Consider the following 23,346-nt stretch of genomic DNA (forward strand, 5'->3'; position numbering starts at 1 on the left):
CCTTGACATAGTCTTGACTTAACTGTTGAACCGCGTGAAATTAATTAATATATATACATACAGTTTCATCATGACTTTCTATACATATATATGCAGTCGCGACGAGTGTTGCAGAATATGTTGCCACGTGAGAAAGGAATCTGATATCTTTGATTCGTAAAAACCGTCTCAGGGGAATGGAGTGGAACGACATGTGAAGGGAATAATAATAAGAATTTAATTTGCGTGGCTAACCTGTAAAAGAAATTGCATATCTCTCTTCCAATTATATTTCCTTCTCTCTTTCCCCTCCTTTTCAAATTTTGTGCTCGTCATGAGTATCCCCTTTTGGAAGGGGTTGCGAACCAGACAGTGGAATTGATCTGGATAGATTGGAGAAGAAGATCGGTTCAATTGATGTTCGATCGAGTAATAGCTATAAGGGAAATATGAAGAGTATACGCATATGTACGTTGTATTATGATTTTCGGAGAGAATACTTTCGACACGCATATGCATGGTGAGGTGGAGAAAGTGAGTTAATATGTTTGGATAATTCATGATGGTTTGTGTGAATTTTTTGCTATCCTAATGAATGATGATAAGTTAAGAAAATCAAAAGGAATGACTTGTGCTTGCATATGTGTAAGAATTCTTGCCACCTTAGTGGTCAAAAAGATGCTCTTTTGATGTGAAACAGCACCAAACTTTGGTGCTTTTTTCCCCTTTATTTAATGAATTTAGATGGTTGATTTGGTATTAACTTTGATGAAATGAACTTCTCTTCCTCCATTTTTTCTAGTTTATTTGGTCAGAGTATAGATTAATTGTGGAACCAGCCCCTAGTGGTTTTGTGTGTGTGTATCTGTGTATTTATATATTTCCTACTAGATACTAGCTCAGTCCTAGATTACATTCGGTTTGATCGAATGTCCATGTATTACTGCAAAGAAAATCGATATATAAAACAATCTAATAATCATGTCTGGTGATTCTGTTTCATTCTATTTTCACTTTATCATACCAAACAAAATATGATGTTTTTAATATTACTATCGCACTCTAAACCTTAACCAATGATCCGTCACAAATTTTGGATCTTAGGAACACAAACGGAAGACATAATATATCATACATAGCGTTTTTCAAAATCAAATACGTAATAATACTAAGAAAATATTAGTTGAGTGGTAAGCAACTCTAACTCCTATAAGGGGAAGAACACAAGTTGAAATCTCAGAAAACGTACTTATCAGGAAAGAGAATAAGTCATCGGAATTTCAAGAGCAATACCTTCTAAAATTTTGCATACCGAAAAAACAAATGTAATAATGAAAGTTGACCGAGAAAATATGTAACAATGAATATGAAATGCACCAAGATATCTACCCAAAAAAAAAAAGGATTGTGCAGGGGCGTACTATTTTCAGAGAAGTTGCTTTAAGCCCATTCTTCATGGGCCTTCAAGTTTGGTTTCGGCTATAGCAATTGGCCCGTGATAGATGGGGGGCTCATGACACACTGAATGGCACATAGGCCCATAAACAAAAGAGGGCTGGCCCAAATGAGAAAGAAATTGGATTGATTGGGAATTTGAGGATGCCTTGCCTTGCTGCACAAGAATGGAAACATAATTCAAGCTTCGTTTTGAGGATACCTTTCTTCTTCCTTTATTCAATTAATTAATAATAAATTTATTAGGCTCGCGAACTACACGGCAGCTCGAGTTACATACAATTATCTACAAGGCTTTGGCTTGGGCTTGAACAATACCGAATTGAAATCCAATCTCCGTTAAAATCAAGCCTATGTAGCTTAAAAATGATTTCCTTTTTCTTTTTTTGCTTGGTGAAATGAAATTTACTTCAAATCAATTCGGAAAAAAAAATCAATTGTTTTGCATCCGACCCCTACTATGGTGTCGTTTGGTTTTAGAGTTGAATCATACTTCACTCCGTTCCATTCTTTTCTCAATTCAACATATGATAATTGCTTTTTTTCTTTTTTTCTCTCATTTAATAATAAACTATCACACATACTATTTCTAACATTATTATAACTGATTTTTAATAATAAATTCTTCATTTACTTTTACATTTCTACATACACATATCTTTTATTTTTTTCTTTTATTTAATAATAAATTATCAAATGTACTTTTTAATTATTATTACAATATAATTAATTTTTTAATAATAAAATTTTAATATAAATTAAATGGGCCTATATTATTTTCGTTTTGGAAACGACGACGTTGACTTGGTGAAGCGAATAGAACGCCGAGAGCCGTCGGGAGGGAATCGGGAGAAGCTCTGCAAGACCCCTTGAAACTCTCTCTCTCTCTCTCTCTCTGTGGAAAGCTCTTTCATGTAAGTAAACGAACTGTGACAATCTCAGTTTCCGTCGCCGGAAACATCCATTGAAGGGTTGTTTTAGTTCTTGAGCAGGCTATACGTTCAAAGGAGCAGCTTATATTCAGCTGTTCTTTCATCCCTTCTAGCCCCTTCGGTTTTACCATAGGGTTCTTCAGTATAGCTGGTTGAAGCTCTCGCTCTTGAATTGGGTGCTCACAAGGTGTTTGTCATATTGACCCAGTATGACAGAAATGATTGTAGAAGTCGTCTTGCTCAGTTAGCAAGATTAGGGCTTTGCTGTTTCTTATTGTTCACCTTCTGCGCATTCGGTTGTCGCTCCTTTAATTGACAATCTTGGGCTTGTATTACTAATGCAGCTCTTACATTCGAAGTGACCACACGGTTTTCCGTTGAAAATGGACATCGATTCTGGGGTGCAGAATATGAGTACCAAGTCTCCGGAAGAAGGTGCATCGATGCAAGTAGAAACCCAAGACTCATCGAACTCTAAGGTGATACATTTCATTTTTTTTCCCTGTTTCAATCCACTCTTCTGCTTTCTTCCGTTTTCCACATCAAACAAGGGTGAAGATAGATATTACTTGGTGCCATCAAGTTCAGTAAGTTCTTAGTCTGCTTGGAGTTGCTATGTATGTTGATGGCTTATGCCTGTTGATTTGTTGACTTGATAAGAGATATATATTTGGGTTGCTGAATATTTGAGCTTTTGTATGTCTCATAGTGGCGGAATTAGATTGGTCCTTTTCCCTTACTATCATGTTATCCTCGTCCTAAACTATTTACCTATAAGAATTGCCTGAATGTGAAGGGCAAGGAAAAGGAGGAGCTCAGCGAGTCATTTCAAAAGCTACAAATTCAGCAACCAGGGTCCTTATTCAAGAGAAAACCAGTCATTATCATTGTCATTGGGATGGCAGGTATTTCATTTGTTTTCTTTAGATCTGCCAATTGGTGTATTTTCCATTAATCTACGAATTGCTATATTTTCCAGCACGTATCAACAGTTAGTGGCAAGACATTTATTTCTTGATTTCATCTGCAAATGCATAGGTAGTGGCAAAACAACTTTCATGCACAGGCTGGTCTGCCACACTCAAGCTTCAAATATTCGAGGTTATGTTATCAACCTCGATCCTGCCGTTATGACCCTCCCTTTTGGTGCCAATATCGATATAAGAGACACAGTGAAGTATAAAGAAGTGATGAAGCAGTTTAATCTCGGGCCTAATGGAGGAATCCTTACCTCACTTAATTTGTTTGCCACTAAGTTTGATGAGGTAAGCATCAAAAGACTAGAAATTGCCCCTTTTATCAACGTCCATGATAGATGTTCTGCTTATTTAATACTTAATTTTTAACTATATTAAAGGTGCTATCCTCCAGTCTTCTTAGGACTATGACCTGCTATTAGTGCTTCTTTAATTGCTAAAGGTCTAGCTTTATGGAAATAAATAAATAACAGTACTGTTGAAAACGTTAGTAGCTTCAGCATTCAGGTTACCCACTCCAAATTCATCCCAGCATTTAGTTCACAAGTAGGTCATTGGTCTATTTTGGACATCGATCATCTGTCGTATCATTTGTGCAAAATCCATGTTTATATGAACTGAGATTTTTTTTTCCTTTTTGATTTTCGTAATCACATTCAGGTTGTCTCTGCAATTGAGAGGCGGGCAGATGCAGATCAAATTGATTATGTTCTTGTGGACACTCCTGGGCAGATCGAGATATTTACTTGGTCTGCTTCTGGAGCTATTATCACTGAAGCCTTCGCCTCTACCTTTCCAACTGTGATCGCTTATGTTGTTGATACTCCTCGTTCGGAAAGCCCGGTTACTTTTATGAGCAACATGCTCTATGCTTGTAGCATACTGTACAAGACTAGGCTGCCTATGGTTTTGGCGTTTAACAAAACTGATGTGGCTCAACATCAATTTGCCCTGGAGGTAACCCTCCTTATCTTGATCATGCTCTTCGTTATACATTTCACGATTATACTTCTGTGAGCTTGATCTATCTAAGTTTAGTTGGAATTTGTCTTGTGCAGATATAACCAATACATTAAGGTTGTGTTTGTTTGAACTTAATTAATAAGTGCTTAAAAGTTAGTTATAAGTTAGTTATAAAGGAAAATGAATGTAAGAAAGAGGAAAAGATGAGAGATGAGGGTCTAAACTACTTAGAGTGCGTTTGGATTTAGAGTTGAGTTGAGTTGAGTTTTGGTTTTAATTGGTTTGTAATGATTGCATTGTTGAATTATGAGAAAAAGTAATGAATAGTTGAGAGAAAGTAATGATTGTGTTGTTGAATTGTGAAAAAGTAATGAATAGTTGAGAGAATTTAATATTAAAAATTAAATTGAATGATTAAAAAAATTAAAAATTAAAAATAAGTAATGATTGTGTTGTTGAATTGAAAATAAGTAGAGATGAGTTGAGTTGAGTTGAAAATTTTTTAAAAAACAAATACACCTTTAATCATTAAGCAAAAAATCACTTACTAAAATAACTAGAAAATTTTTACTTAATGAAATATAAGTCATTTTTAAATTATTGGTGCTCTTTACCCCTCACAAAACTTCTTCTCATTTTTTTATTCCTCCTTTCTTCCTATACATTTCTTCCCTTAATTAAATTTTTAAGCACTTAATTTATCAAACACCACCTTAGTGTTCCATGCTATTAACTTAAGATACAGAATTTTCTGCTGTTTTTAAATCGGGTGAGGAATTCCTACTCGCTGCTTGGGTTTTGTTTGAAGTCGTAGTATTTCAAAACTCAAAAGCATAGGAATTTTGTTTGTAATCTTTTCTTGTGTTGTAGTGGATGGAAGACTTCGAGGTATTTCAGGCAGCTCTAGATTCTGATCACTCGTACACATCAACTTTGACTCGGAGCCTCTCCCTTGTGCTGGACGAGTTCTACAAGAACCTGAGGTCTGTCGGAGTGTCAGCAATCTCTGGCTCTGGAATGCATGAGTTCTTCAAAGCCATCGAAGCAAGCGCTGAGGAATACATGGAGAATTACAAGTACGTCTCTACCATTGCTCTTTTAACTTGAGAATGGTGCTCGAGTCATTTCTGAAATTTCCAGTGTCAGAGTGACCGTTGAACCAGATGAGCTTTTTATCAGCGATTCATTGGAGTTTGAATGGGTCCAACTAGGTTTCTGAAGATAAGACAAGAATCTGTACAAAAAAACATTAATTTTATTGGTATAACGCGTATCAATGCCTTCTGAAAATATGAATAATGGTCTTAGAAAAGAGAGGAAGAAAAAGGCTTTTGCTCAATAAGAGAAGCAACCAGTCCTCTTAACACCAACATGAGCTGGGATTTTCAAAAGGTTCATACTTGCATATCCGGTTTTTTAGAGGACTGCCGAGGGCTCCCACTTCCGGATTACTGGTTGATGCATTCTATGGTTTAAATGAACACTACTCATAGTTACATTTTTTTTTTAAAACTGTTGCAGGGCAGATCTTGACAAGAGGCGGGAAGAGAAGCAGCGGCTGGAGGAAGAAAGGAGGAGGGCGAACATGGAGAAGCTGAGGAAGGACATGGAGAAATCAGGAGGAGAGACTGTGGTCTTGTCCACTGGGTTGAAGGACAGAAAGGATAGTGCCATGACGGACGAGCAGCTTGAAGATGAAGAGGATGAGGATATCTATGAGAGATTCTCCGAGGAAGAGGATGAGGAAGATGCCATCGATGGGGACGAAGATGAGGAGGTCGATAAGTTCTCATTTTAGCACCTAAACATTATCTGAATTTGGAGAGTATGTTTGACATTTTGGCCCTGTATAGTTACTGATCTTCTGAGGAAACTTAGGAAACCACTGCTGTTGCGACTGAAAAATGCCATTGGCAAAGGTGATGGGTCGCTCGGTGTTGGTAGTGATTGAACATGCAAAATTATGTTTGACTCATGAATCGAGTGTGCTTTCGTTCATATTGATGCCGAGTATACCAAAGTTATAAAAGAAGCTGCAGTTGCCTCTTTTACCAGTTTTCTCAAAATCATGTATGTGCTTGAAAGATCTTTTCTTGGCTTTCTTGTTGCACTTGCAAGAGGCTCCCTAGTACACGTTCATCGGGGGCCTTAAAACGCACAAGGTTTCAGTCATGTGAATCATGTGGGCATCTCATGAACTCGGATTTAGAAGAGTATGCATAGATTATTGACCAAATAGTTATACTTTAAGGAAGAAAATATGCTCATTTCCCGGTTCTATATAATCAACGAAAGAGGACCAGTTAATACTAAATTTATAACTGTAATGATTATTGCATTTAAATGAAACAGTATAAGAAAAAGTGATGTGATGTAATTACATATGGTCTACGCTCTCGTTTGTAATTTAGAATTTTTTGGTTCCTTTTTTTTTTTTTTTACTCTTTTCATTCCTTTTTCCAAACAGATGAAGCTCTTTTGTAATAAAAAATTTTCTTATATATTCATTTATTTTCATTTGTCTTATAGGCATAATCACAGAATAAAATCTATTCTGGAGACGTCTCCGAAAACACCCTCCCACTTTTGAAGGGAATCTCTTTGTTTCATCGAAAACAAACAAATAAAAAAACATAGACACGTCGATACTTCTTCCGTCTCTTTCTTCTTTTTCCATCTTTTCCACCAGTAGAAAACAGAAAGTTCCGATCAGAATGAGAAGAGATTCCTTCTCACTTTTCCCTATCTGCCTAAAAAGAAAAACCATAATAAATAAATGAATAAAATAATAATAATTCTTTCTCATTTTTATACATTAATTATTAATATGAATAAACAACCGAGATTTTTTTTCAGTGAAAAAAACATTTTGGCATCTGAAAAAGCCAAATCCGACTAATTCAGTTTGATTTGGGTCTAGCCTACTAAGGTAATGTTTCACCTCGTAAATTTTCTTTATTCACAGGGATCGAACCTACGATCCCACCGAGCGTCAACCCATTTGAACCTAACACAAAAAAGTTTTTTTTTAAGGCCAAAAAGGATTCCGCCTTTTTCTCCCACAGTTTAATTTAATTAATTAATTAAAATAATTCGGTGAGGATTGATTGTTTCTTTCTGCTTGTCTCGTCGTTTTGTGTTGTGGAGGGGAGTCCATATTTTTCGGTGAAGAGAGCCGAGGAGAGGAGAGGAGAGGAGAGAAAAGAGGAGGATCCCCGCCGGAGAAGTACATTCTTGTTCCACCGGAGCTCCACCTGCAATGGCGGCGAAGCACGAAGAGCTTCCTATTCCCATTTACTCGACGCTCGACCCGGTGTACGGGGAGGGCTCCCAGCTCGAGGAAGCCCAGCTCCGCTTCGACATGCTCAAATCCAAGTTCACCCAAGTCTTTGGCCGTTCTCCCGACGTCTTCGCTCGATCCCCCGGTAATTGATGATCCTTTTGCCAACTTCCATTACGATAACTTTTCAGGATAAAGTTCTCGGCTTTTCTCTTTTCCATACGATTTTCTGTTGGAAATTTTCAGTTTTTTTTAATGATGAGGACCGGAAAATGTTGTCGTCTCGAAAGATTCCGGTCCTATGTGAAATTTGACGGAAATGAGGCTTTATTGGTTGAGCGATCGAGTGTTGTTTGTTTCTCGTATGATTGAATAGGGAGAATGAACTTGATTGGGGAGCACATTGATTATGAGGGATACTCGGTGCTGCCTATGGCTATAAGGCAGGACACTATCATCGCTATCGCGAAGAATGAATCGGAGAAGCTTCTTCGGATTGCAAACGTTAATGACGCCAAGTACACAATGTGTACTTATCCCGCTGATCCCGTGCAGGTACTTTTGTCCCTGACTTTTAAGTTGGCAATTCGTGTCAGGCTGTCTTTTGGGTTGTTATACTAATGCTCTTTTCCTGTGGATTTCTAAATTTCAATTCTTAGCTGTTTCAGTGGACATTTCAATCTTATCCAGGGATGTTGTTTTTGTTAGTTTGACACCTTGTTATTCAATCTTTATACTTCATTGTTTTGTTTGATGAACAGGAAATTGACTTGAAGAATCATAAATGGGGTCATTATTTCATTTGCGGGTGAGCATTAATTATAAACTACTCTGCTTTTTCTTCTTTTACTGTTTGACATCTAGGACGCAGAAGTGGTCCTGGATTGGTAGATGACAAAGCTACTCAAACTAGCAGAAGAAAATGTATTGCCAGCTTCAACATGAAACTGAGTCTAATTCTTACAGCCATTCAGCAGTGTCATTAGTTGTCTTTATGTCCCCATATGGGAAAATTTTTATTTCGCCACATTTTACATCGACGTGTCGTTGATTCTGTAACTATGGTAGGTTTTTCATAGAAGTTGATTGTCTCTATTCTTCAGGTACAAAGGTTACCATGAGTATGCTAAATCCAAAGGAGTGGATGTTGGTGAACCGGTTGGACTTGATATTATGGTTGATGGAACTGTCCCTACAGGTGAGTGAAGTAGAAATGACTGAACTAATTGATTGGAGGCAAATCAACCAGGAGTTTTTTATGTTTTAATAGAAAATTTGTTTTCATCTGGACTGCTTTGTACTGAACCATGTATTCTTACATTTTAAATGAAGGCTCTGGGCTATCAAGCTCTGCAGCATTTGTGTGCTCTTCTACAATTGCTATTATGGCTACTTTTGGCGAGAACTTTCCAAAGGTATGCTACTCTCAAACAAGACTTTTCTGCAGAATCTGCGGTATATATGTTTATTATGCTTCAATCACTGCAGGAGAATTGGTGCTAAAATCCATATATAACATTAGCAACATGTTTTCATTTTCTGTCTAAGAACTACCTTTGTCTTCAGATACGGCCAGGGTCTATAGTTACATTCGCAGCTTTTCAGTGATCAAATGTTTTTGAATAATAGTTTCATGCAGTGCTCGAAAACTTTCCTTGGAACAGGCAAATAATTCTGTTCATCATAGTGTACCAGAGATGCACATATGTTTCCCTCATTGTGGGTGCATGGCTTCCAATATATTAATCATGACTATACCCTAGTGACAAATTAACTCCATCCATCAATTGAAAGAGTCTTTGCGACATATTCACTTGAAAAAAGAAGTATCTTTGGTCATATCTTCCTGCTGATCTTGTTACGAGTGGTCATCTCACTCCTTCATTAAGACTGCTGGTGTAGATAGTTCACAAATATTTTGCTGAAATTTCATGAGCGTTCAATTGTTTCAGGGTCTTGGTCTTTGCTGTAAAAATCTTTCTAGATTCTATCAGTACAATCCATCTTTAAACCCAATAAGAAATAAAATGAATATAAGCATATATAGTTTGTTTTGTTTTTCTTTGTGCTCTATGGAAAAAATTATTATCTGTCTGGGCAGTTTTTTCTATTAGAGTATTTTTCCTCGGAATTTAATGGATGTTATATGTATGTTCCCATTTAACAGAAAGAAATTGCCCAATTGACTTGTGAATGTGAGCGGCATATTGGGACTCAATCCGGTGGCATGGACCAGGTAATGCAAAATTTTCCATGATCATATTAATCACTTAGTTTTCTTGTAAATTTACTATTAACAGAAAGCTTCAATTTCAATTACCAAAACCTGTGGTTGAAGCTTTCCACCCATCTGCACACTTTGTGAAGTTTGGTTGAAGATTATTGTGCTTTCCTTTTGATATCTCCAGCTCTGTTGCTTTTGAGAATTATCCTAATTTTATATAATTGTGTTGCTTTTGACAGGCAATTTCTATCATGGCGAAACCTGGATTTGCTGAGCTTATTGATTTTAATCCAATCCGTGCTACAGATGTGCAACTCCCTGCCGGTGGGACTTTTGTAATAGCCCATTCGTTGGCAGAATCTCAGAAGGCTGTTACCGCTGCTACAAACTACAATAACAGAGTTGTAGAATGTCGGTTAGCTGCGGTATGTCCATGAGATACTGTGTGTTGGCTTTATGTTATATTAAACCAATGATGAAGCTTGACGTAATCATTTATAATTTTCATTCATGTTTATACCCTCATCAACTGCTCATATATCACCACCTTTAGCCAGCATCAGGTTCTCTTTAGCTGGTGAAACTTCTCGAACATATATAAATTTGCAAAAGTGATCTTTCTTTCCAGATTGTCCTTGGCATCAAGCTTGGAATGAAACCTCAAGAGGCAATATCAAAAGTCAAAACTTTGTCTGATGTTGAAGGATTATGTGTATCATTTGCCTCAAGCCGGGGTTCCTCTGATCCGGTCATTGCCGTTAAGGTAGATCATATTCTAGTGACATTGGTTTTTTTCTACATTTGTCTGTGCCCCAGCTAAGTAGCAAGCTTTTGTTTGGTAAAGGAACTCCTTCATGAGGAACCCTATACTACTGAGGACATTGAGAAAATCACCGAGGAAGAACTTCCATCTGTTCTGGGCCATTCTCCAAGTTCTTTGGATGTGTTAAAAGTTGCAAAGCATTTCAAATTATATCAGGTATTCTTGTATTACTTAGCCTTGCCTGCAGATGACTGCCGATATATTTATGTTACGTACTGTGTTCGACTTCCCATCTGAATGCTTATCTGAATTCATAAGCCAATAAAATTCATGAGTCAGTCTGATCTAATTAACTTTGTGCAAGCTCGTGTCAATCAACTTTTACCTGACAACAATGTCGTTCCGTGCACATCTTCGCTTTAAAGTTCATAATACCTTCAGGTTTTGGAAGTCCTTGGTATTCTGTTTCTGTGATGGATGGATTCAAGTTCTAAGCCCGTTTGGTTTTAGGGTCGGTTTTTAAAATTTTAACTCTAACTTTAACTTACTCACTGCACAACAAAAGTTAACAACACAATTATTACTTTATTCCTTTTCTTCAATTTTTTTAACCATTCAATTTAATTTTTAATATTAAATTCTTTCAACTATTCATTACTTTTTCACACTATTTCTCATAATTCAACAACACAATTATTACAACCCAATTAAAATTAAAACTCAAACTCTACTTAACTCTAAAACCAAACACAGTGCTAATTTTCCGGACACAAAGAAGATAAATACATGGACTTATTTAAGCTAATTACATTCAAATCTAAATGCCAGTTCTGGACCTTTTCTCAGTGTTATATGCTCTTAATTTGTTCTATTTAAATACTCATACGTCAAGTCTGTTTTTCAGAGAGCGTCGCATGTCTATTCTGAAGCCAAACGGGTGTATGCTTTCAAAGATACTGTATCTTCCAATTTAAGGTGAGTGGAATGAATGAATGATTTCTCCATTTCTCTTGTCCTCTCAAGTGATTATTTTCATCTTCCTCATCATACTGTGAGTCAAGCGGATTTGACTGCTCATTCTAGGTTTGGTTTCTGCCAAGGACGTGTTACATATGTGTGGGTGCTGGTAGGAATAAGCCTAGCTTGCTAGACCTCTCTGATTTCTGATTATGTTGAAATTTTAGAAGTCAACTCTCATTCTCTTTGTTATGTTCTGATCTACTAATTATTTGTTTTTCAGTGATGAAGCCAAGTTAAAGAAGCTTGGCGACCTTATGAATGAGAGTCACTACAGCTGCAGTGTCTTGTACGAATGCAGGTCTGGTCTTTTCTATCCATCTTCCAAATATACTACTGTGGCATTTTATCGGCCAAGGTCATCTATCGTGATTTCCCAGATTCTTCTCCTACCTCATACAAGTGATGTCCGTCTCATCTATCTTTTTTCTTCATTTTCTTTTCTGTTGGGGTAGTTGCCCTGAATTGGAGGAGCTGGTGAAGATATGCCGGGACAACAATGCCCTTGGGGCTCGACTCACCGGAGCCGGGTGGGGAGGCTGTGCTGTTGCTCTGGTGAAGGAGGGAATCGTCCCGCAGTTCATTCTCAATCTGAAGGTACAATTGAGAACTTTAGTCTGCTCGAGGTTTCTTTGTGGGAAACAGTTGACATTCAAATTCTGACGATCTGCATCCCTACCTCAGGAGGGATTCTACCAGTCGAGGATCGAGAGGGGGCTGATAAGCAAGAACGATCTCGGCCTCTACCTCTTTGCCTCGAAACCATCTAGTGGTGCAGCCATTTTCAAGTTCTAGTTCCCTCCCGGCCCATTATGCAGAGCGGAATGGGAAGGTTGGTTTTCCAATGACATGCCTCTTTCTCGCTGTTAAGAGCATCGAGAGCAGCCCAAATAAAGGTCGAACTTCCTCGGTATATAGTATAACTAGAGAGAGCTCAAATAAATAGGAATTCCCTCAACCTTGTGATTACTCCAAGTTGTTTTATTAACAATAAGCGCCGTGTATGAGTCTTGTAGAACTGTGGTAACCAGTGCTCGAACCATTGCTTGGGAAGATTATCATTCGACCGAAGTTCGAAATGCAAGGTAGATTCTGTTTCGAAGTGTAGGGATTTACTGCACTTGTGAGAGTGGGTTACGAGCAGCAATTATTTGTTGCCCGTAGAAAATTATTTTTGCAGACAAGATACCAATGTTGTCTACAATTACGAATGGGCTGCTGAGTGCGTCGAGAGAAATACGGAGGGGCCAGAGTTGAGCTTATTTGGTGACAGATAAGCCATCTAATCGTTCATCAGACCGGAGTTATGCTTTCTTTGCTCCATACCAAAGGAAATTGTCACAGCTTCCTAGCTCTTGGAAGCGATTACTTGCTTTGAGTGAAAAGCAGTAAAAAAAACGAAAGTACCCTCTTTCCACGATGCGGTTCTGTCCGTTCTGAACGTTCGTCGGTCATTTGCCAATCCTACGGCCTATTGCCCACTCCAATTGCTGCTTCTGTCTCGTGATCTTTATGTGATTCGTGGAGGATCAACGGTTCCCACCAGTATTATTAGAACCGGATCTATGTCCGGTCCGATTAGTTTAAAAATCTAAAATGCACGAATAAACCGGTGCATCCAAAAACCCGGCCAATTTTTAAATAAATCCATCGAACTCATTCGAACCGGCCCCGAACCGATCCTCCCCCCCCCCCCCGGCGACCCGAATCGAAAATGAGCAGATTTGAACCTTGAAACCCTAGTCTTCATATGTTCTTCGTCATCTTCACCTGTTCTTCATCATCTTCACTGAGCTCACTCTTCTCTTCGTCTATTCTTAATCATCTTCACTATTCTCTCAGTTCAGAGACTGTCATCTCTCATCATCACTGATTTCTGCTTCGAGCTCGAGCATCGCAGATTCGCAAGATTCCTCTTCTCCTTCGAGCTCGAGCATCGCATGATTCGTCTTCTCTTTCGAGCGGTAGAGTCCATACAGAGTCTCCAGAAAAGTGACTGCTTGGGTTGTAGTGACTTTCCTTCGAGCGGCAGAAAAGTGAGCCCACGCAAGACGGAGAAAGTCTGAATTTCAGTAGTCGAAGAGGTTGGTCGATCTCTAAAATTCGATTCGGTGGCGGGAGACTTGAGCAGGGCCGTAACACTAGAGGGAACCAATCCTCAACTTCGAATTCTTGAACTCTTTTTGCAAATGTGTTCTGTTGCAACTTCTCAAGTAATAACACAATGTTGGCTTTAAAGGGGATAAATTTCGAATAGATAAACAGGTAAAAACACTCTAAAGAGAAAGATAATGTCTTGCTTAAACCTGCAAAATCAATGCTCGCCAGGCATTTCTTCAGGACATGTCTTAAATTCTGATTGTAATTTTGTAACTTATTCCCGCAGGAAAACAGGGGTCTTGGCGTAGATAGATAATAACAATTTTTTTTTTCTTTTTTGTTTTAATTTGATGTTTTTGTGCAATGCCTTTGAATTGAGGGTTACTTACTCTTAATCATATCCAGAAAATAGAAAACTAACTGACATGAACATTAATTGAAAAGAACTTTGCCAAAATTTTGTTTAAGAGCTCTTATCTGTCCCCCCAAAATATGGCCCTTTGCTATGAGAATATGGTAAAAGCCTTGAGGTAATTTATTTTTTCCATGGTCATACAGAGATAGAAGTTCTGTTTTCTGGGTTCTTCAATCTTGCATGGCTACTTGGTGTGTGATCAGTCAGAAGTACTATTCGATCTATCGTATCAGATAGAGATTCGTGGAAAACGAAAAAAGCACATGGTCCGGGTTGTTTTTGTAGGCTCCTTCCATATGCTGCTGCTGGTGTTTGTTTCTCCGGTGGCTCTCTCTTTGCTTGTTGAATCTACTATGGTCTTCTAGTGTCCTTTTATCAGGTGGAGTTGTTCTGGTGGATGCCATTCTCCTACAAACTATTGGTGGCGACTAGTCTGCTTCTGTTTTCAGTCCAGACATCGATTTGTGTGTGAGATCATTTGTCTCTGCATGAGAAGATTATGATTTCTCTGGTGTTTGGGCTTCTAATAGTTTTTGCTCTCTGCTTGTGTTCTGGAGTATCTGGAGGGTCAGAAAATTCAAGTTAACATGCCAGTGCACGCTCTTTTGCTCTTATTATTTACAGTTTGTTAAACATCCCCTATGTATGATTAGTGTTTATTACTAATTTCTTATATTTTATAATTAAATATACGGTTCGACCCATCGAACTACCGATTAAACCCATAAATTTATGAATTCATGTCTCGGTCAGTTCGATATCCGATTCAATTCAATTCTGATAACACTGATTCCCACTGACAGGTACGTCTTAACCGACCAACCACCTAGAGGTGGGGCCCACTCATCAGATAACGCTGACAAGTCTCTCACATAGCCGCAGTCAATTTGTCAAGACACTTTCTTCAGATACGCAATAGCATTCAGGCACACGCATGGATGGGACACATCGGGTGGGCCCTCATTTATTAATTAATTTGTCATTTATAATAATGAGTACACAATTATTATTAATATTGGATAGAAATTTATTAATATTGGGCCCTCATCTGGCTTCTTTCCCCTAATTTTCAAGTTTATAAATTTTAAACAATTTTTTAAATCTAAAATTAATATATTGATAATAAATTAATTTTGGCCAGAAAAATGACGAAAAAAGTAGCCAGGGTGACAATATGCGGGTATTTCACAACTAGACCCAAAGGTGGTGTGCAAATGCCATTGACTCTTTATTTAATCGTAAGAATTACAATTGCATTCGTATTGTGAATCATCAAAAATCATTCAGCAACAATTTGATGATCGCCAGTGCGACTGCCCCCAAATTCGTGACTAGCTTATTCCCATCGCTCACCTGCAACAAACTTCCCGAGGCCACAGAGAGCTTCTTCTCGCAGTCCCGAGCCGCGTTCACGGCGTCATTGATCTCATAGGCAGCGAACCCGAGCCCCCCTTTGCTCAGTGCGTCGATAGCCTGGGGAAGGTTGTACTTTACCACCGGAATGTACAGCTCCGCGCAGAAGGCCAGGAAATGCTCGGTCTCGGGGTCGGCAGGGGACCGGTTGAGCAGCTGCTGGATCTTGTCCAGGGTCTGGTTCACGTTCTGGAGGACTGAATTGGCCATGATCCCGGGGAGGTCATGTGGGTCAGTGGAAGAGCTGCCGGGGCTCGAATGGAAGGCGGAGAGGCAGAGCTCCGGGAAGGGGGTGAGCTTGCAGGTCTGCTCTATGAGGTCTTCCCCATCTGAGAAGGGAAGCAGGAATAGAAGAGGAAGAAGAAGAAGAAGAAGAAGAAGAATAAGCAGTCTCATGATTTCTTGTTCTGTTGAAGAGAACACAAAGAGGCAAAGAGGGCTAATCTGTAGAATGAAATTTTGAAGGACCCCGGGAGGGATTTATAGTGGGGGAAGGTGGGGAGGATCGGACTTTTATTGGCTTCTTTTCTCTTTCAATAATAATAATAATAATAATAATATCCAATGTTTAAATGAAAAAGAATGGATTATGATTTATTAAATTTATGAATATTAAATAGTGTACATAAGGCTTGGCATTTGGTCAAAGGATGCGGCTAGCTTCCAGAGCATCCACACTCCCCAACTAGAACGTCAACCTCAAAAAAGGCCAAAATCCATCAGGTATAGACGCATAGGATAGGGACATGCGCATTCTATCTAATATTCCCGGGCCGAATATTAGGGAAATTCCATGGTCGGACGTGTCGCTTGCAAATATGATTTATTGGATCAACTACAACTGATTAAGCAACGTATCAGTTAACTAACTTGTCATACAGCCGGGACTCTATGATGCGATAAGAGACCATGGTTTAAAGCGGTTGCAGAAATTACACAAAGCCTCTGAACCTTACCCGAAAATATAATGTCTAGATTTGGTCGATCTGGATTTGGTCAGGGTTCCATTGTTCGCTCGTTGGATACTCCTGCAGTTTGGCATAATATGAATGAAAACAAATTCAGGCTTTATTCATAGAAGATTGATGAAGAATTTTATATAATTGGGCCCATTGGCTTTTTCGTTGAAAGATTTGACCACCGGGAGATCTACTTTCAAGTCACGGGTCCTGATTTTGTTGGACCGGGAATGTGAAAAGATAATACATGAGTGGATAGATGACGAGAAATATCTTATTGAAGAGATCGTTTTTATGTATTTCTCTCCAACCCTGCAGTCAAATAATTGGAGAAAAAGAATTAGTGCAGTAATACTCTTGATCTTAGGCCATCTGAGTTGATCGGTTCTTGCCAATCAGCCATTGGAGCCGGTCGAGACTCGTCTCTTGGCCAGCAGAGTTTAACGAGACTTCTTGCTGTCAATCAATCTATTCAGAGCAAGCAATAAGAGTCGGATTCATCGTTTCCGCCAAGTCGTGTCTCACTTATGTGGAGGCATTATTTATTTTCGTACCTCGCGGTTCATAAATTGAAAGAAGGAAAAGGATTTTTGAAAAGAGATGTTGTCTTCGAGATCATCGATTAATCGAAATAATAATTCACGAAGTGCAGGATAAGGAATTGGTTGATCCTAACAAGAGACGATCCTATAAATATAAACCACATTATACAAAGGCAATTTCAACTTGGCTTCGTTTGTTTTTCTAAATAATAATCTTATTCAATTTTACTTAACTTTATTTTTCTCTTAATTCAATAATACAATCATTACTTTTTTTTAAAAAAAAAAATTCTCTAATTTAATAATATATTTTTTCTAACCATTTTTATAATTAATTTTTTAATAATAAATTCTCCATTTACTTTTACAACTATATATTTTTTTAATAATAAATTTCTCATCTATTTTCTTATTAATATATACATACATATATATTAATATATTTATCAATACTTACAATCATTGCACCAAAACCAAACGCAAGCTTAACAATTCTGATTTTCTAATTTGGGTAATAAATTTTCAACACTAATTGTTTGTAGACATCTGATAGAACTCGCGGGAAGTCGGCAATAATTTTCCAAATAGCTCCTCAATTTTCTTTTAAAAAATATAACTTTATATTGGCATCGATAATAATATATATACAGATTTATATACAGATTTTTGCATTGCCATAAAAAGCCCGAGGAGACGAGTCCACAAATCGATGCGGATCTGTCCTCAAATGGGACTACATTGATGAGGGGTCAAAATGGAATTTTACGAGATTTTTCAAAGAAAAATAAGACCGATATGCTAACACCGATAAGCAATAATATCCTCGAACCTTACATGATATACAGCATTGTCCCATTGAACAGCTGATTACTCGAGCTGTCATATGCCCCCGACTTTTCAGTTTATGGATCTCATTAAGCTTGGATGTGATATAATGCCTGATCACGCAAAATTCAAAGTATAGGGACTTTATGAACATCTATTTATTGTATATTAATAACATGGACTGAATTCACATATATGTAATATATATCCACCGAAATTTCTTTCTTTTCAAATACATGAATTGTTGTACTTGAGCCATTTTCCAATTTCCCATATCAAATTTTGTTTTTTTTTTTTATTTTAAATAATATGCGCGGGAGCCTTTATTATAATTATTATAATAATAATAAAACAGTATGGAGAGGCGTTAGTAATTAAATGAAGGGAAGAGGGGAGCAGCGTTGGAATGCCGCAATCAGCGCTAGTCATTCTCATTTATCAAATCAATATCAGAAGTCCTTGTAAGAAAATAAGAAAAAAAAATCAATAGTGGTAGAGGAAATAGTCAACAGGCCCCGCCTACGTATATAGTTCGCAAATGAGCCATTCTTCTCATTTATCGTATTAGCATTACATGCTCGTCAGATTTTTGTTTTCGCTTCGCCAATGTCTACGACCTCATCAGTGCAAAGGCACAAAATTAACTGTGAACATGTTAAATTTGTTTTGACTTATAAGTTAAATTGATAATTTTTAATATATATATATATATATATATGTGTGTGAATTTTTTTTTAAGTTTTTGGAATATAAGAGAGAATTATGAATTTAATACAATAAAATATCATAATAATTAATAAAGATATATGGGTAGGTTTACTGAATATCGAACTTAAAACTTATTAGTTATCAAATAAGTACGTGGGTCACCATGTTACTTCTTCTTTTAATTTTTTTCTTAATATCTAAGTAGGAAAAAGCCAATACGCTGCGCAAAACTTCCTCCTTGTATTGTTATCTTTTAGACCATCTTTCATGTTGAGAAGAGATGGAGATGTTCCCGTAAAATATTGTTCATGCTCTATAAGACAAAGTTGGTCAAACGGTTAACAATAAACTATTCAAAAATATTCAAATACTTAATCCCACAAGATGAAGAGAAAAATCTTAGGGCGTGATCCAATTCTAACCCCATATATATATATATATATATGTGTATATATATATTACCCTTAGAAGGGAATCATTAGTGGTTGCTCTCCATATTATAATATGGTAAAACTGATTAATGTTTGTTTACTAGTGTTGCTCATTTAAATATTTAACCATGGTGTTGCCGTCATCTACGCGTAGTGGATGATGTCGACATTGATCTAGAAACAGAATCACAATCTCCGACGATGGTGAACCATATCATGAATCAGGAAGAAATATATATATCTCGAAGACTATATATACACACACATGCATAAGTGACGGCAATTACCAATAATTCTTATCATAGTTTAGCTTGTATATCGTCCTCGGCATTCACTAGTGGAATGAAATTCGGTTACAGAAAATTAATTTTACTGAACATCAACAAGTACATATACATTTGATATCGATTGTGTGTTTGTTCGAGGGTTTCTAGTCCAAGTGATAGATTGTTATTCAAAATTGCCCTAAACGAGCGAGAAGAGAAGAACCTAGAGAAGAGGTTAGATAAATTAATCTTGGCTTCCATATGATAGCCGACCTTAGGTGCTTTAAATTTATCATGTACTACAATTATTTGCTTTAAGGTTTTTTCTAATGGACCAAGCTGTGAAGAACAGTTAGTAGTTTCATTTGATTACCAACTGACATTATTATTTTATTACACATCATTAATTAAAATAGGTTATCGTTAACTTTTTCCATATGTTTGATCGTTTGAACTTCTGAATATTGAGACGAACCGTCAACAAAAGAGGCAGAGCACGCAAGTCAATGAATAGAACTAAAGCCATTTCTATCGGGGCGTCGATCACCTCATCAACCTTGAATCTATACATATGTCCAAAACATGAGAATATTAACTGGGACATATGTAAGATCTGGTGGTCGGTGTTATAATATCAGTCTCCATTAATTTAATCAATCCGAGTTACAATCAGCAGTAAAATAAGAATAAGAACCATTAAAAGAGTAGTAGGCTAAAGGGTTAAGGGAATTATCCTCTACCATTTATATTGGAAGAATTAGGTTTTGGAGGATTGATTACCCTTCTAGATATATATTTGTATATATAGATGAAAGTATATATATGATTTCTTCAGTTATAGAAGAGGCCCATGTCCTATTACAATGAAATATAAATTCTAATTAAAGGCATGGGTAGTCTAACTGAATATCGAACATGTAACTTCTTGATTACTTGTTGAGGACATGCATTACTACGCTACGCCTTCTTTTGATGAGATAGTCCATTGAATAACAAGTTGTACACATCAAAAAGCCGTTTAAGAATAACCTAAGTTTTGTTTGTCCTCCTATAAATGTAAGTATTTTGATTGAATATGGGCTTGATTTTTTTGGACACTATAAGAAAAACTCATTTTAGAAGCAATGATATTTTCTTCTAAAAACCATTTATTTGCCTCTAACGGTATTAGAGACAAAACAGTAAATTGTCCCATTTACCTGTTTAGAACTATAGAAGCAAATGAGCAACAATTGATAAAAGTCGCTAATTTGTCTTTTTAATGTTAATTAAATTTGCCTCCAAAAGGACGTAGAAAAACAAATGTTGTTACTATATTTATTATTTCGGACAATTGTAATTTCCTCTATAAAATCTTTCCAAAATAAATGATGGTAATTATATTTGACTATTATTTATTTCATATTTTATATTGTAATTTGAATCCGACTCAAAATATTGACCTCTAGAGTAGTATTTTTAGTCTCTAGCCTTCACAATTTCGCCACCAATGCATCTTTAAATTAAACTGCATTTAATTTATATGTAATATTTTTGTCAAGACTCAATAAATATGTAAAATTTTTATTTATATAATTATCTAAAATTAAGTAAATAATTAATATGCATATAATATTAAATCAAACATTATGCATATATATATTGTTAATTCTCAGGTGGCAGATTGAATATTGTTAAATTATCCAAAAATTTGTGTAATAAATCCTATATTAACACAATAGAAGAAGTAAAATACACAAAAATAATGCTAATGTACTATTTTATTTAATTCAAAAACTGCATAATATAATTCACATCCATAAATAAATAAAATATATTTTCAACTTATGTTGAGAGTAATTTGAATATCCTTTAATTCACGCTGAATATATTATTTATTTTAAGTAAAAATAATCCATCAAACTTTTAACATTTTATATACTTACTCTGTAGGTAAAATTTCATAAGATTAAGGCAAATGAGAATTAGATTTAGAGAAAAATCTATATTGCCTCTAAAAAATATATTATGGGCACATAATATTGGACTTAGAAACAATTAAGTCTTTTGCATTCTACAAAAAAATATTTAGTGACAAATTTTTATATGTCTCAACTAATATGTTTCTAAAGTTATTCTTTTGAGGCAAAAATACTTGTTTGTTGCTAATAATTGTGGTATAGATTTGAAATTTAGTAAAGTATTAATTTTAGGTGCTTTTAGAGGCAAATAAAATTCACATGAGAGACATATATTGTATTTGTCTCAAAATGAGAACTTAAGAGACTAATATTATAATTGCCTCTCATTATTTGTCTCCAATAAGGGTTTTTCTTGCAGTGGAAAGAGATATTGATGGAATGGCATGAGACGCTAATTCAGAACTAAAAGGTCTTGGATTCGATTCTTATTAATGAAATTTATGTGTCCACTCATTTTGCATTATTTCTTAATCATTTTACTAGACCCAAGTACCTCCATTTTGAATGAAAAATATGTTTTTTCTAAAATGAATATGGGTATATTTATAAGTTAATATATGGTAATTTATACGGTACTTTTTTTTGGTGTGAACCCCATATTCGGAAGCCCAATTAGACTCCAACTAATCCAGTCGAGCCGGACTGGCCACTAAGGAGTAATTTATATGTTCTTAATTTGAGCAATATTTTGACAGTTTATGAAGAGAAAGTCCTCTCTATGCCAAGGTAGTCATAGAGGAGAGAGCTGCAAGATTAGCCTCATGCCAATGGGCAAGAATTTGCCATAAATGGATTGATTTTAAGTTTTTTTGGTTTGGACATGAATTTTCTATTGGCTAAGTGTTCTTTTAGTAATTTACGTAGGAGAAAAAGGAAAAAAGAAACAAAAGAAAGTATACTTCATACTCTATCGGATTGGTAATTAAAGTTATGTTTTAAAGACAAATTAAGTGCGTTTGGATTGAGAGTTGAGTTGAGTTGAGTTTTGATTTTAATTGGTTTGTAATGATTGTATGGTTGAATTATGAGAAAAAGTGTGAAAAATAATAAATAATTGAGAGAAAATAATGATTAAGTAATGATTGTGTTGTTGAATTGTGAAAAAGTAATGAATAGTTGAGAAAATTTAATATTAAAAATTGAAGTGAATGGTTAAAAAAATTTTAAAAATAAAAAAAGTAATGATTGGGATGTTGAATTGAAGATAAGTGGAGTTGAGTTGAGTTGAGTTGAATATTTTTCCGAAAACAAACACACCCTGTTTTTACCCCATCTCAACTCACCCTTTGCTTCCCGACAACAAGCAAAACAACTCGCCATTACTCCCTCAACCACCAAAGTGTACTTCCTCTTAATGACACCCTCCACAATCCTGCACTTACAACATCCCCCACCTCTCCCTGTGCGAATAAAAAAACAAGCAATCACAATATCCATAAGCTCCCTCCATAGTTTCCACTCAGGTTAACCCCACCACCCCAATGGAACCCTCTGAACTCGATGATTCACTCACTGAGATCTTTAGCACTCAGATGTCAGTGACCCAAAACTGAGAAATTCTCGGCCTGGAAGAGAATGAAGAAGGAGCACAGGAAGAAATACCTTTAACCCTTCTCATCAAGCCCTTTGGCTTCAAACCGCCACCCTCAAAAGCCATCATTCCCCGTCTCATGCAACCATGGAACATTAAAAGGGGAGTCACGATTGCACCGAAGAAGTATTCTGACGAAGTATACCTAGGATTGATTTTTTATTCTTCTTGTATCGGCCATGGTGTTCTTTGAAAAGAAGAGGCTTGATTTAGCACAATATACTTCTTGGCCCGACCATGCACAAAATTTGTCTAGGATGCTTTTTGTGGCTCTGATGTTTGCTTCTGTTGCTTTGGTTAGAATTAGGAGATTGTCTGCAAACATAAGGTGGGAGATCTGAGGCCCTCCTCTACTTAATGAATACCCTTTATGGCGCCATTTGCTTTTGCTCCGTAGGGAAGTCGAGACATAATTTCCATTGATAACACGAAAAGATAATGTGAAATAGGGTCTCCCTGCCTTATGCCTCCGGATGGAGAGTAAGTGTCCATGAGGTGAGCCATTGAAAAGGATGGAAAAGGTTGAAGTTGAGATGTACTAGTAA

General features: G+C 36.5%; 3 protein-coding genes across 4 annotated transcripts; 2 read left to right on the top strand and 1 right to left on the bottom strand.

Moving 5' to 3' along the window:
* Positions 1-2,225: 2,225 nt before the first annotated feature.
* LOC116209309 (GPN-loop GTPase QQT2) lies at positions 2,226-6,357 on the top strand. 2 transcript variants are annotated; one of them, XM_031542914.1, is made up of 7 exons: positions 2,226-2,348; positions 2,711-2,845; positions 3,163-3,271; positions 3,405-3,631; positions 4,004-4,300; positions 5,177-5,382; positions 5,828-6,357. In XM_031542914.1, the coding sequence occupies exons 2-7, from the start codon at positions 2,750-2,752 to the stop codon at positions 6,102-6,104; spliced, it is 1,212 nt and encodes a 403-aa protein (XP_031398774.1). In that variant the 5' UTR covers positions 2,226-2,348; positions 2,711-2,749; the 3' UTR covers positions 6,105-6,357. The 2 variants fall into 2 exon arrangements, with proteins under 2 accessions (XP_031398774.1, XP_031398781.1); XM_031542921.1 differs by lacking the exon at positions 2,226-2,348 and adding an exon at positions 2,535-2,553.
* A 1,061-nt stretch (positions 6,358-7,418) lies between these two features.
* LOC116209300 (galactokinase-like) lies at positions 7,419-12,697 on the top strand. The gene is made up of 13 exons (XM_031542902.1): positions 7,419-7,731; positions 7,963-8,141; positions 8,348-8,394; positions 8,690-8,784; positions 8,919-9,001; positions 9,754-9,822; positions 10,050-10,235; positions 10,439-10,573; positions 10,655-10,789; positions 11,478-11,548; positions 11,814-11,891; positions 12,046-12,187; positions 12,275-12,697. Exons 1-13 carry the CDS (start codon positions 7,566-7,568, stop codon positions 12,383-12,385), a joined length of 1,497 nt encoding a protein of 498 aa, XP_031398762.1. The 5' UTR covers positions 7,419-7,565; the 3' UTR covers positions 12,386-12,697.
* A 2,600-nt stretch (positions 12,698-15,297) lies between these two features.
* LOC116192854 (pectinesterase 1-like) lies at positions 15,298-16,012 on the bottom strand. The gene has a single exon (XM_031521540.1). It carries the CDS (start codon positions 15,912-15,914, stop codon positions 15,378-15,380), a length of 537 nt encoding a protein of 178 aa, XP_031377400.1. The 5' UTR covers positions 15,915-16,012; the 3' UTR covers positions 15,298-15,377.
* Between the last annotated feature and the right edge of the window lie 7,334 nt (positions 16,013-23,346).

This window comes from Punica granatum, chromosome 1, assembly GCF_007655135.1.
Source record: "Punica granatum isolate Tunisia-2019 chromosome 1, ASM765513v2, whole genome shotgun sequence".
NCBI classification, from domain to species: Eukaryota; Viridiplantae; Streptophyta; class Magnoliopsida; order Myrtales; family Lythraceae; genus Punica; species Punica granatum.